The 13,926-nt window shown below is 36.0% G+C and overlaps 1 protein-coding gene across 5 annotated transcripts; it reads right to left on the bottom strand.

Moving 5' to 3' along the window:
- Nucleotides 1–221: 221 nt before the first annotated feature.
- LOC106079058 (uncharacterized) lies at nucleotides 222–13,589 on the bottom strand. Of its 5 annotated transcripts, none has more exons than XM_056017697.1 (3): nucleotides 13,499–13,589; nucleotides 4,227–4,334; nucleotides 222–3,412 (listed from the first exon to the last, which is right to left on the bottom strand). In XM_056017697.1, the coding sequence occupies exons 2-3, from the start codon at nucleotides 4,279–4,281 to the stop codon at nucleotides 2,493–2,495; spliced, it is 975 nt and encodes a 324-aa protein (XP_055873672.1). In that variant the 5' UTR covers nucleotides 4,282–4,334; nucleotides 13,499–13,589; the 3' UTR covers nucleotides 222–2,492. The 5 variants fall into 5 exon arrangements, with proteins under 5 accessions (XP_055873672.1, XP_055873671.1, XP_055873670.1 ...); XM_056017696.1 differs by lacking the exon at nucleotides 13,499–13,589 and adding an exon at nucleotides 10,440–10,599; XM_056017695.1 differs by lacking the exon at nucleotides 13,499–13,589 and adding an exon at nucleotides 6,020–6,256.
- Between the last annotated feature and the right edge of the window lie 337 nt (nucleotides 13,590–13,926).

Raw genomic sequence — 13,926 nt, 5'->3', positions numbered from 1 at the left:
ATTGCATTGCTTCAAACTGAAAAAGGACACAACTTGACAATAATAAACTATTGTTGTCCATTTTAATTAAATATTGAATCCACACACAGCTCTAGATTCAACCCACACACTTGTTGTAGCTGGTCGTTGGCTTGTAGCACCAAACTGCTGGTAGACAACTAAACGGCTGTAGGCATAATATATCTTATGTAATAAAACTTCAAATGACTTGAATAACTTCCTTGTGAACAATACTAAATTTAACTTTATTTATAATATAGACAAAATCAACTTATAATAAAATGAAATAAATGTAGTAGACTTTAGTAATAATATTTTTTAACAAAATAAGTCACTATAACAACACAACCTTTCACTCTCGCGTTCTGGAGTTCTAAGACCAAAAGACGACACTGCCACCTATGTTGCATCATTCACAACCAATCAACCTCTTCCCATCCTCACCACACACTACAGAACAACACTGCACTAGGCTGTGTGGTTTAAAGTTGTTTTCATTTGCTACATAACAACACTGCACTAGGCTGTGGTGTTTAAAGTTGTTTTCATTTGGTCCGAATTGGTTAGGCCAATAATAGAATATGTATCCTCTGTTTGGGACCCCTCAACTCAAGAAAACATTAAGAAACAGACACTTAGATTCAAAGCAAACAAATATTCACATTTGATAAGAGTTACACCTTTAGTAAAATCACTAAAATTAGAGACACTTCAGGATGGAAGACTTGAAAGTAAAGTAGCAATTATACATAAAACATTGAACCATAATCTTCAAATACAAAAACAAAATTTAATAAAATACTCAGAAAGACACAAAGATAAAGGCACATTCCTCATTCCATATACTAGGACAAATTTGTACAAATGCTCCTTCTTCCCAAGTGCTACTAGAGCATGGAATCGGTTGCCTGAGTCAGCCATGAAAACCAATGACTTGGCAGAATTTAAGTTATTAATTAAAATGCATGACTAGATTGACCTATGAACATGCTGGGACGTAATTATCTTTTTTTTTAAAGTAACGTCTGTATTTTATAAGATAAAGTAAGTAAAAAAAAAAAAAGTAAAGTTCCCATTTCAGACCTTGTGGTCTTTAGGGCAGATGATGTAAAGGTCATCTGTTTCTAAGGCCTACGGTTAACGAAGGTGTCATGTGGCTAGCACAACGATCAACCGTCTTTACTTTTCGCCAACTAATGTCAGGTACCCATTAGAGCTGGGGGGACTCAGAGCGTGACCTCCGTGACCGCTCAGAGGCGCCCGAAGATCCCGAAATTAAAAATCCCAGGATTCGGTGCCTGGTTCGAAAGCAAAGCGCTTTACCGCTCAGCCACCGCACATCCAAGATAAAGATAAAATGCAAAAAATAGTTCAAGGGAATAAACATTTAAAAGAATTAAAGGGACGAAAATCTGTGCGTTTTTTTTTTAAAGTAAACGCCATGTTATATTTAAATAGATCTTCATACAATTGATTAAGTGGACAAGACATTGGCTTACTTGGGCTCATTTTGTTACGCATATGTCATTAACATATCAATGTATTACTATGTCTGAAAAGTCGACCTTCCTGACCTACTGGTAAGAATCGCGTTTTGAAACGTCTTCTTCAAAAGGTTTTGAATTGTTGCAGACCTCATTCTCGAAAACAGTCTACATTTTGAAAGGTTTAACTTAAAAGATGAAACAAAGTCTTTTACTTCAAATAGTTTATTTTTATAACATGATGCAGTGAGTCGAACATGTGTTAGTGTGGAAGCTAATATTGTTATTTATTTCCTAGTAGGGCCTATACTGCGGGTTTTCAAGATGTCAAGGTTGCGATATTGTATCTTAAATGTTGCCAACTTAATTTTAAAAAAATGAGATACGAACTGAAGAGCTTAGAATCTGCAGTGCTAAAAATAAAATTATCACAGGACGTAAAAACAAGATTGTTAATGGAAACTGCGAGTTTAAAATGTTCTTGTTCTAAAAATCTGGCTAGTCACGTACGGCACATCACTTAACATCAATGAGTCAACAGCCAGTCACGTACGGCACATCACTTAACATCAATGAGTCAACAGCCAGTCACGTACGGCACATCACTTAACATCAATGAGTCAACAGCCAGTCACGTACGGCACATCACTTAACATCAATGAGTCAACAGCCAGTCACGTATGGCACATCACTTAACATCAATGAGTCAACAGCCAGTCACGTACGGCACATCACTTAACATCAATGAGTCAACAGCCAGTCACGCCCGACACTTTAAATTGAAAGTGTGCGTAGATGAGACGGATACTACTTCCGCTGTCTTGATGTTCTCTTTTTCCCACCCAAAAGCCTTTCTAAGAGTTTTGTCTGTAATGTAAACCTAGGTCATATCCTCCAGGTAGACTAGACCATATCCTCCAGGTAGACTAGACCATGCCCTCTGGGTAGACTGACAATACTAAGCCATGACCTCTGGGTAGACTGACAATACTAAGCCATGTTGTCTACTCAATCACATCCGTTGCCACTGAAGTTGTATTGTTCATGATCGTTAAAGCCACTGTGTATTTGATTATACCAAAGTGCCCAGGACCTGCCCATGATGTACACGGTTGCCCCACTTGACCCTCTGCAAGTGGCGGTCGTGTAGGTGTACTTTACAAATGGGTGCCCAGGCGAAGACTCGCCGGTGACATCCCTGTGCGTCCACTCGCCAAGTGAAATTTGTTTGGAACACCCGTGAGGGTGAGACACGACGGCGACCAGTCTGTCCTCGGGGCTTCGAAATCTGCCCATAACTTTTTTGTGCAGGGTGGTGTAGCGACTCCACTGGCCTTTTAGACTGTCAATGAGCGCCACGTTATGTGTGACGCACGACAGGTGACATCTATCGTCATTCACGTCTGCCCTCTCCATGTCCACGCCCTGGAACACGACTTCCGGGCTGCAACTGTCATTGAAGCCAAAGCGGCAAGTCGATTGGACAGCTTCAGATGTGTCGTAAACTACATGGACAGCGGTGATAACTCGGATCAATCCCCAGGTTTTCTTTGGGTTATCTGATCTTTGGCACTCAGTGCAAGGGCAACTACGGCCGTCTGCCTCACCAAATTTCCAAACAGTCCCGATTCGTCCCGTGCCTACCCGAGTTTTGGAGCTCCCTCTCTCAGCACCAAACGGATACGGACGATTAGTGTTCTGTACATGCTGCGGCCTGTTGAGGCTGGTGTACTGAACAGTAACCTTCACCGTCAAGAAAGAGATGACCTGGATCAGTTGAAACAGATTGATGTCACGATAGCGTTCAGGAAGATCTTGATAGGAAAACACATTGGCAGGTATGTACTCTTTGTGCCTTTTCTCTTTCGGACAACCAAACACAAACTGGAGGCTGCATTCATATTCATCTTCGCCAATTTCGTAAATACCTGTCAAAGAGACGTGAACATTTTCAAATGTAATTTATTTCAATGAGCTCTTTAATAGAATACTTTCAGTTGGCAGTTTAGCTCTTCAAAGACATTTAAATTAATACTCAAACATCTTTTTATGTTTTCTTGTTAGTAGATCTAAGTTGCACGATATAATAAGCTTACGCTACTGACTAATTCAAAGATCTGGTATTTTTCTCCATTTAATTTCATCAGTAATTGTCAGAGTTAAAGCTACGATATTTTGAAAGACAAAAGTATAAATATAATTAGTCTAGTAACAAGGTAAAGCTAGACCCGGAAGTAGAAAAAAATTTAAGAACAGAAAAGGTTACGAACGAGGCTGATGTATTTGGAGTGTAGATTTACACATTCATGTTATAAGTAAATGTTATGTATACCAAATGTTATTCTCTTATTATATAATTTGCATGATACTATATGAAAATTATACTAACTAAACCAGCAATTAAACAGCTAGTTAAATATTTCATGCTAATTTTGAACAGTAGAATGGGTATTCTGGAAGGTTTATCAAGAGTGAAAGCCTAGGCTCGTAGCATGAAAGTTCCCTCGCCCACTGCGCTATCTGGACATATTTGTAAATATAGCTCTAGATCTGTGTTGTACATGGATCCAGTCACAAGGCAATACCCGGGACTCATTATGAGTCCAGCAATGTATATTGATCTGTGCCCTAACCATGCAAATAATACTTGACCATGTCAAATGCTCTATATAAATAGGCAAAGAAAAAAAAACAACACGACAACAGATGTTAGTCTGAAGTGGCATACTAAATGTGACTCACCCTCGTATCGTCCTCCAGCAAGTTCAGTCGACATGATGGCCTTGTTTTCATTCATGTTAGTCTAATTAGTGTATGCTAATTCCGGTTTGCTGAACAGTTGTAAGTATTCTGAAACCAAAGGAAGAGCAATAATACGAAAAGTTCAGATATAATTAATTCGCTTAGACAACAAACTTTTTGACACGGCCACTACTTCTGATAACGTTAAGCGTTTTCTTGACCACTGCGCAACTATTAGAGAGCAATATTTGTTTGCCACAACTTCTCTTGCCCAGATAACGCCTGGGTAGAGAGAGGCAAAACAACGAACTGTTCAACACAAATTTAAGTTCAATCACACACACACACGATATGTTGGTAAAGAACTAAATATGTAAGAAAGTGAGCTTGAGAATGTCAAAAGACATTTTAGGCTATCAATCTAGAATCTGGAAGGAGAAAAGACCCTATTGATTTTTGTGTGGTTTGCGTCCGTCCGTCCCGTTTAGATCTCTTAATCTAGAAAAGATAGTGAAAATCCATCATAATATTTTAGATCTTTCAAAGTTCTGATGCAACGGGTACTTTTTCCTTTTCTGAAAGCGAAAAATCTAATTTTTAGAATCAAGTAAGCAAGCAGTTTTTTTTTCATAAAAATACACCATTTTAACAACTATTCACTATTAATAATAACAAACACGGGAGGCTATTTAGTAAAGGAGATGACTATTCACCATACTTTTAACATATTTATGAAAACGGCTTTAGATTTTTTGTCGAATAGTTGTTTTTTTACAATTTTATTATTAAGTTAAACGTTCTGTCATTATTAACTACCGGTACCACATTTACAAAAAAAAGTTTACTGTTTGTTAAAGAGAAAAAATCTATTTAGTATGCATACAAATGGAACATAATTAAAAAAAACAATTAATTTAATAAGTAGTTTTTCATATTATTGCGTGTTCTGCGGAGCTGCACTACGACTATGGAACTCATTAGTAAAGCAATTTTTTTTTTAGGCATTGATTAAGAGATTGACCCTTTACAAAAATAATTAGATCTATTAGATATTCATTAAAAGACACCAGTTAGGCCAGGTTCACATCTAACTTCATATTTACTTTCACCTATCCATTGGTCTGCTGGGCCGATGGGGCACCACAAAAGATCTGTCAACCATTTTTCTCCATTCTTCTCTGTCATTTACCTTTGCTAGAATTTTATTCTGATATTGTTTCTGAAAATATTGAAACCTGCCTTTTTACCTGCCCGGTAAGACCACTTCGAAGGCTGATATAGAGTTTGTGTTTCCACACAAACTGTTTGTGTTTCCACACAAACTGTCTTTGTAACCTTGTATTTATTTTAAAAGTGAACTATAAAACTTTATTTTACCCAATTGTGTTGCACGACCCAAGGCATAGAAATATATAAACTGGTCAACGAAGGGTCAGAATGTAATAAAGATTAATTACATACACGCGCGCACACACACACACACACACATATATATATATATATATATATATATATATATCGGGGTGGGGGCACCCAACAAAAAAAAAATCCTGGCTACGCCCATGCAATGAGAGTTGTTTACTATGACAATACGTTTTCAAACAACAGCCTGCATAAAACGTATCGAATTTAATTGCAACAACTAAGAATAGATGTTCATTTTAATTATTTAAATTAAATTAAATCTTTTAATCTTTTCAATATCTTTTCAATATTAGTGCTAGAAATGTGAACTGTAAATTAGATTTTGTAATTTTTAAATCGTATTTAGTCATTAGAAAATACTATGTTACCGGTACCCAGAAACAGTCCTGAAATGAGCAACAGTCAGAGAATCTTTGAATACAGTAGTTACCATGTGAATGTTAGAGAAGCTACTTCCATTATTTGATGTCCAGGCGTGTGAAACAAATACCAAGAAAGGCACGACATAAACACAACTGTTCTACGCGAATGATACCAGCATTTATAAATAGAAGCTGTTGTGCTCAGAAACAAAAACCAATGGCGTAGATAACTTCCCATGTAATTTATATAGCACTAGCACAGGCACACAATGTAGAGGTCAAGGTCAGGGTGTTTAGTTTAAGCCACGAGATTTTGTGTGACGTGTTTTGCCTCAGGCTTAAATTTCGCAGAAGTCTATTAATAGCTTTTTCGCAGAAGTCAATTAATAGCTTTTTAAGCTCCTTTTTTTTATATACAAAGCTTATAATACCTTTCTCCGTCTCTCTATCTGTCTGGGTGGATTATTATTTTTATATCTGCTATATTAAAAATAATTAATTAATATGTACTTATTGATTAGCTTATTGGTTAATTTTTGGATTGATCTGTTATCGACTATGAATAATTCTGCAAAATTTTAACTTGATCCGAGAATGGGAATTGGGAGAAAAAAAAAAGTCAAAATGTGATATGATGATTAAATCCATATGTACATCCACATCTCTCATTAATTAAGTAGCATTTATTCCCATTGTTTTGATATCAAAATATAATATATATATATATATATATATATATATATATATATATATATATATATATATATATATATATATATATATATATATATATATATAATTAAATCACCAACAATTAACTTACTAATTGGTTATTTTTTTTTTATTATTACTTTATGTCTTGTCAGGTTCAATGTATAATTGTGCAAAATTTTAACTTGATCCGAGAATGGAAAATTGGGGAAAAACATGTTCAAGCTTTTTAACGGACAGACAGAGTGAATTGATAAAAGCTTTGTAAAAATAAACAAATGAAAAATAAAATGTTCATCATAAAATTAGTTACTTTATAAATAACATTTACTTCGATCAATTAGAATGTGGAAATTGTTTGTGCTGCGATGACAGATCATCATCATTTGTTTCCCTTGTTTTTTTTTTATTTTATCTGAGATGCACGTCCAATAGTCTGGGTTTTTTTTTTTTCACCATAATGTCAACAGTTGCTGAAAAAGCAGCTTCACATAAATATTAAGTTGGAAAGGAAAGATGTATTGCAGAACTTTTTCTGTTAAAACCGGATACATCTGTTGCATTTGTAACCTGAGATAAACTTCAATTGGTAGCAAGGCTGGAGAGGCTATTTCTCCCATAGAGCCTTGGCAAGAAATTCTGCTGTTCGGTGTAGTGCCTCATAGCTCCCATACAGGTCAAGTGACACTGCAGACACATCCCCCCTTCGCTTTCGGAGCTGCGGACACTCGTGCAAGATGCGCGCCACTGTTTCAACCGACTTTTCACAGTGTCGGCATTGGGGATCAAAATTTTTGCCGGAACCTGGCAAAATAAGCACTTACAGGGCAGTGCCCCGACCTACACTGCGTATTTTTTTTATTAAATTGTTCAGTACACGGGTTTCATCTAAATCTAGATTTTATAAATATGCCTCTTGACTCTAGTTAATATAAGATGTAGCTTATTTTAGTTTCATTGTGATTCTTTTTAGTTTTAGTCATTCTAGAAAGAATTTACTACTTCTTTTCAGTTTTAATGCCCATATTTTTATATTTTGACTTTTATTTTCGGCGCATTTTTTGTTTCATCTGATCATCATTGTAATGTTGAAATGTAAACACAAACTCAGCAATAGCACAAGCCAGAAAACTTTGGAAAGTCTCCTTCTTCCAGCTAATGCCAAGGTTTTGAGAAAGTGGATGTATTACTAAAAAAAATGTTTTTTTTTGATACCCCTGCTTACTCTTCTCAACAAGGTAAAGTACTACATCTACATTTAAATCCAACGACAGATTCAATGAGTAATGGAGGTTATCTATGAAAATGGAAAACTATAAATGTGACCAACAGAGCTAACATTCAGCAATCGCTTGGAGGGAACTTTTAGTTGTCTGCGAGTAGGGAACTGTATTGACAGCAAGGCGCCAAGGCGCAAGATTAAATTAAAGAATAGGGAAAGAGTACAGAGATTATCTAAAGAGAATCTTGGACATCATTCGTTTTCTCTCAAAGCAAATTCTGACACTCCATGGACATCGCAAAGTTACAGTAGTAGTGGAGGGTAAAAAATGAAAGCAATTTCTTGGATTTGGTGAAACCATTATCCAAGAACAAACCACTCCTGACATAACATGTGCTTCGAACCAAGCTTAGTTCCACACCGAATGCGTAAATGTCCCCACAAATACAAAACGAGTTTATTGTAATTTTGGACGACTACGAAATCAAATCCTACAGCAAGTGAAACAATTTTCAAAAATTTCATTTTTATTGGACAGTAGCCTTCACCTGACATGTCAATGCTGGATTAAACTTCCAAAACTAGTGCAATATTGGCTGCATGAAAATATCAGGCAAAAGCACAAAGATTCTGTAGAAACACACATATTAGAGCTACGGATGGATTGTTTTCTCATTGGACCAAATTCTTCTAGAAATTATCATCAAATTTTAGCAATATTATGATGCGGTATGAATTTGTGTCGCTTTCCCTATTATTGAATCCTCAGATGAAAAAAACACCTGATGGTATTCATAGAAATATTGACAAAAACAAATTTCCTATGAATAGAAAGAGTCTTATAATGAATATCTAATTGATCTAATTGTTTTGTAAAGGGTCAATCTCTTATTCAAATCCTCAAGAAAAAAACATTTCCGTATTTTTTGTCCCCTTTAGTTCGGTGTTTTACAGCAGCGAGACAGTGCTGCAGTTCACACGATAATATGAAAAACTGCATATTAATTATTGTTTTAAATTATGTCCAACTTATATGCACACTAAATAGATTTTTTCTCTTTAAAAAAGGTAATCTTTTTTGTGTATTAATGTAGTAGTTAGTATGACAGAACTTACGTAACATAGCAATACAAATGTAAAAAAAAAATTGACAAAAAATCTAAAACCATTTGCATAAATGAGTTAAAAATATGGTAGATAGTAACCTCCCTCACTAACGAGCCTCCCATGTTATAGTGAATAATTGTGGGGTGGGGGGGCATCATGAGGACCTGCCGCACCAGGCATCAAATACCCTAGCTACGCCACTGCACGTGTGTTTATTGTCTGTAAATGGCAGCAGTTTTGAAGTGAATTGTAAGGCGTAATAAAATATTTCTATATCTTGTTATTTTATTTGCGTTTCTACATATAACTACTAGTCCCATTTAAATCGTGTATAAAACAGAAACTGAGGAGGCGACAGTTTTAGCGAAGTGACACACTAGCCTACTACCTTCACCCTGCACAATTACCTACTAGATTTACCCTGCAGGAAACAGGAACATATTTTGAGGCTTTACAATGAGAAAACCTTTTACTATCTATCTCAAATGGTCGTAATTCAAATTTTTCGATGTTCCCAGCTCATCATGGGTATGATATAGATGTACCGGCTTCAGTTCTCGCACCCTGTTATGAACATTCATTCCGCAGACAGAGAAGCAAAGAGAACCCTAAATCAAGCGGTGTAGGAACCCCAAATCGCTGCTCGGACCTGAGACAAAGTGTTGCCTCTGCCACCTATCGAGAGTGGCAGGATCGGTGGGAGGCTGAGACCCACAATAAACTCAGACAGATTGTGGCGGATGTCAGGTGGCGGCCCACATCTAAGGGTCCAGCACGACCATGTTCAGACTTAGGATTGACAACACCTACATCACGCACTCCTTTGTGCTGAAGAGAGAGGAGACCCCATTTTATGAGTACTGTGACTCTCGCCTCACCGTGGAACATATCCTCATTGATTGCCCCAGATACCAGGATATTAGGGGACAATTTTTCAGAGCGCACAATTTAAAAACACTGTTCGATAATGTCGACCCTGGGAAGGTACTGGGCTTTGTCCCGGAGGTGGGGTTCTCTACGAAGATTTGATTTCTGAAATTGTGAACATATAATATTTACAAAAGATTTTTACTAAATTATTAAATTTTTACTACCTTTACTATTTTAACTGTGAATAGACCTTGGTTTTAATTCTTTAACTGTATGGAATTTAGCCCTTGTGATATAAAGGGAGAGTAATCCTTGAAGGGTTACGGGCACAATATGGCCTAAAGTGTGCCCAAAACATTCATTAAAATAAAAGACTAGGCTACAAGAAAGATTGAACATGTCCTAGGCTACAAGAAAGATCGAACATGTCCTAGGCTACCACGAGTATCTGAGATTGTATTGCACTTTTTGTATACGCAGATACTACGAATTACAATGTACACAGACAGTACTGACTCTGGTGTACACTCTCTAATCTAAATCGTCACTAGGAGCCTCTCTCTGGTCAATCTTTCCCTGCAGGTCGTGGTAATAGAACTGTTCAAGTTCCAGGGATTCAAGGAACTCATAGCGAGGGTCATCTCTTGGCTTCATCCAGTTGGCACAATGGTCTCAGAATGAGAGTTGAACCTAATTGTCGTTTCGTCTTGTACACAATCTTTATTTGTAGGAGAAATCAGAAACAATTTTTTTTAACAAACAGGATAACAAAAACAGTAGGTGTGAAATATTCTTAGAAACCATGTTATCTTAGGCATTGAGAGTTATTTTAAAAAATAAAGATCCTGTTTTGACGCCTTGTTGAACTATTCAGATGTTATCTGTTGGCATGGTACTACGCACCTACATAGAGATAAAGTATTTTTTGTTGACAAATCGCCAGGAGCAAAAGGAAAGACCGGAAGATAACAATCATATCTCTTTTGTTTGAAATTATTTTTGAAAGAAAAATATTATGTTCGGTTTTGGTCAGTTGACCCTGTTAGTTAATCGTCGAAAAAAACTTTCCTAGTTTGCAAAGGCGTTGTAAACATGACTTTTATAGACTCTAGGAATGTTCAAATATTTCAACTGGGTCTTCGTGGGTGAAGAGAAAATACGTGTTTCGTATAGTGTCAGGGTGGGTATGATATTACGGTCCCGTATCCCCAGCCTGAACACTGTAACGCAAGAACCTAAAGGTAATAGCATGTAAAATACGAACATTGAATTAAAGTTATTTAACTGAACATTTAGTGAATAACAACAGTTGTCAACAGGAACAATATTTAATAATAGGCCTACTTAATTGTAAGTTAACAACATATTTACATATACATCAATATCATTGATGCTAGCATTTGATTAATAATTAGTCCAATATCACACCAATAAGTTTCAATAACACACCTTTCACGCTCACACTCCATCTCGGCGCACTACAGAACATCAACTCCCTACACCTCAACAACGATAGTTAATATACGACTCCAAGGGCGGAAAGGCGACACACTTTCTCATAGCCCAAAGCCTAACACCATGAAACGAAAAGAAAACCTAGATCTAGCGATGTCGCTACAAAAAAGAACTTTTCAATAGCGACACCCATACCGAAAGATCAGCTTACTTAATAAAACTATGTACTTACGTACCGTTACAATGGGTAAACAGAAAACTAGCTAACCAGCTACAAAAGAAGCTCTCTCTCTCTCTCTCTCTCTTTCTCTTGTGGAAACTAAGGATGACGTAAACACAGACATACACAATATTCTAGACAACAAAACGCACCTAAAAGAAACTACTTCCTATATACTAAAACTCCAATATTTAATACAAAGAAAACTTCATGCCCGCACGACATGTGGGTCTCTCAAGATGGTTCCAGGTGATTATGTTTGTCATCCACAGGACTGGTGGCTTTCACTGCATTTTTGTGCCTTGTTGAGTTCTATGTCTTCTCGAAATGTTTGGCACACACAAGGTAAACTATTTTAGTTGAGCTTTAGTGAGATGTCTTGATTTTCTTCTCTGGCGCTTTTCTACAGCTTAGGATGTTTTCTTGTTAGGGCGAGTTTCCAGCCAGTTTTCACAGCGCGGCTCCACGATGCTCTATCATTTGCTTCCTTCTCCCAGACGGCAGTGTCAATGTTGATGCCTCTAAGAGTGGCTTTGATGGTATTCTTGAGGCATTTTCCTTGGCCACCCTGAACTCGCTTTCCGTCCGTTAATTGGACTTAAAGAAGCCTTTTAGAGATGCGGAAGTCCCACGATCTGCTGACTAAAAGTGTGAATGAAAATCTGATTTTATCATTTTCTGTATCGTGATAAAAATAGGTGCACCGGTTACTTCTGGTGAACGCTTTTCTTTGTAAAATACACAAATAACTTTTTTTTATACAGCTACACCATTTATCAAGCAAATATAAACAAAAAAAAAATTAAAGTATATCTAAGGGGAAAACTGTATATTTATTGCATGTATATTTATAAAAAGTAAATTTCCCTTTCACACCTTGCGATTTATAGGGCAGATAATGTAAAGGTCATCTGTTTCTGTGGCCCACGGTTAACGAGGGTATCATGTGGCCAGCACAACGACCAACCGCCTTTACTTTCCCCAACTAATGCCAAGTACTCAAAGAGGCGCCCAAATATCCCAAAATTAAATATCACAGTCTCCACAAGGATTCGAACCCGAGACTCCGGTTCAGAAGCCAAGAGCTTTACCGTTTAGCCACCACGCCTCCATGTATATTCATACTATAAGATTTATTTCCCTTGATCAATATCAAACTAAATTTATTACTTATTACTAAAAAAATACATTATTTTTAAAAAAATTATCGATGAATATTTTGTTTGAAATAAAGAATGACTGTGCAAAGAATTGATGTGGTAGAAATAACGTGTACAAAAAACGTGCCAGACAGAGGGATACAAGTTTTGTATAAAATCTTATATTGGTGATGTCCCCCACTATAAGCTATATCACAATAATCTCTTCTTTGTCTACACTTTGATATTTCAGATTCCGTTTACTAAATATTTTTTTTTAAAGCCAAACAATTCAACAAAAAAAAAAAAAGAAAAAAGAAGGCGATATGAACCAATGTGGTGGCACTATCATGGTAGCTAAAGAAAAAAACGTAAGAAAACGAAAAGATTTAGACATTTTTGAAAAATAAATAGACAAAAATAAATAGAAAAAAATAAATAGACAAAAATAAATAGACAAAAATAAATAGACAAAAATAGACAAAAATAAATAGACAAAAAAAATAGACAAAAAATAAATAGACAAAAATAAATAGACACAAATAAATAGACAAAAATAAATAGAAAAAAATAAATAGACAAAAATAAATAGACAAAAATATACAAAAATAGATAGACAAAAAATAAATAGACAAAAATAAATAGACAAAAATAAATAGACAAAAATAAATAGACAAAAAAAAAGACAAAAATAAATAATGTCAATGATGTTATATTGAAAGTCAGCTGTTGCCAAAAAAAATACATGAAATCAAACTTACTTCGTGCTGCAATGAAGGGATTAGAAATTGGATATTACAGCAGTGAAAGCTGCACACCAATCATTAGTTGGTTTATTCAAAGACTTCACTTATTTATACCTTGTTACTCTGTGCATCAGAAACACCTAAAGGTTTGCTATTTATGGATTGGCCCCCCTCCATGGAGGCTAGAACTGTCAGCCAGGGTGCTTCAAGGTCATTTGTTGTAAGTGAAAAACAGAAGGCTATTGATAATGTTGATGTCATGTTTAGGATTTGATTGATAATGCTTCATTATGTATAGTAACAGTCCATGTCTGTTGATTTGTTTATCTTGGCCTAAAATTCCCTCCTCTTTTTTTTTTGGAACTTCCTATAAACGAGCCACACTTTAACGACCCCCTTAACATACTTTTTAGCCCGTTAATTATTGTATCTCTCTTTCTCTC

This window comes from Biomphalaria glabrata, chromosome 18 (genome assembly GCF_947242115.1).
Source record: "Biomphalaria glabrata chromosome 18, xgBioGlab47.1, whole genome shotgun sequence".
Taxonomy (NCBI): domain Eukaryota; kingdom Metazoa; phylum Mollusca; class Gastropoda; family Planorbidae; genus Biomphalaria; species Biomphalaria glabrata.
This window is presented reverse-complemented; position numbering and strand designations above follow the sequence as displayed.

What these genes read in the sequence shown, in the direction of transcription:
- LOC106079058 (XM_056017697.1), bottom strand. Translation starts at nt 4,281, where the DNA reads ATGAATGAAAACAAGGCCATCATGTCGACTGAACTTGCTGGAGGACGA. An exon ending in TGCTGGAGGACGATACGAGG is followed by an intron (nt 3,413 to 4,226) that starts GTGAGTCACATT and finishes TCTCTTTGACAG; the next exon opens with GTATTTACGAAATTGGCGAA.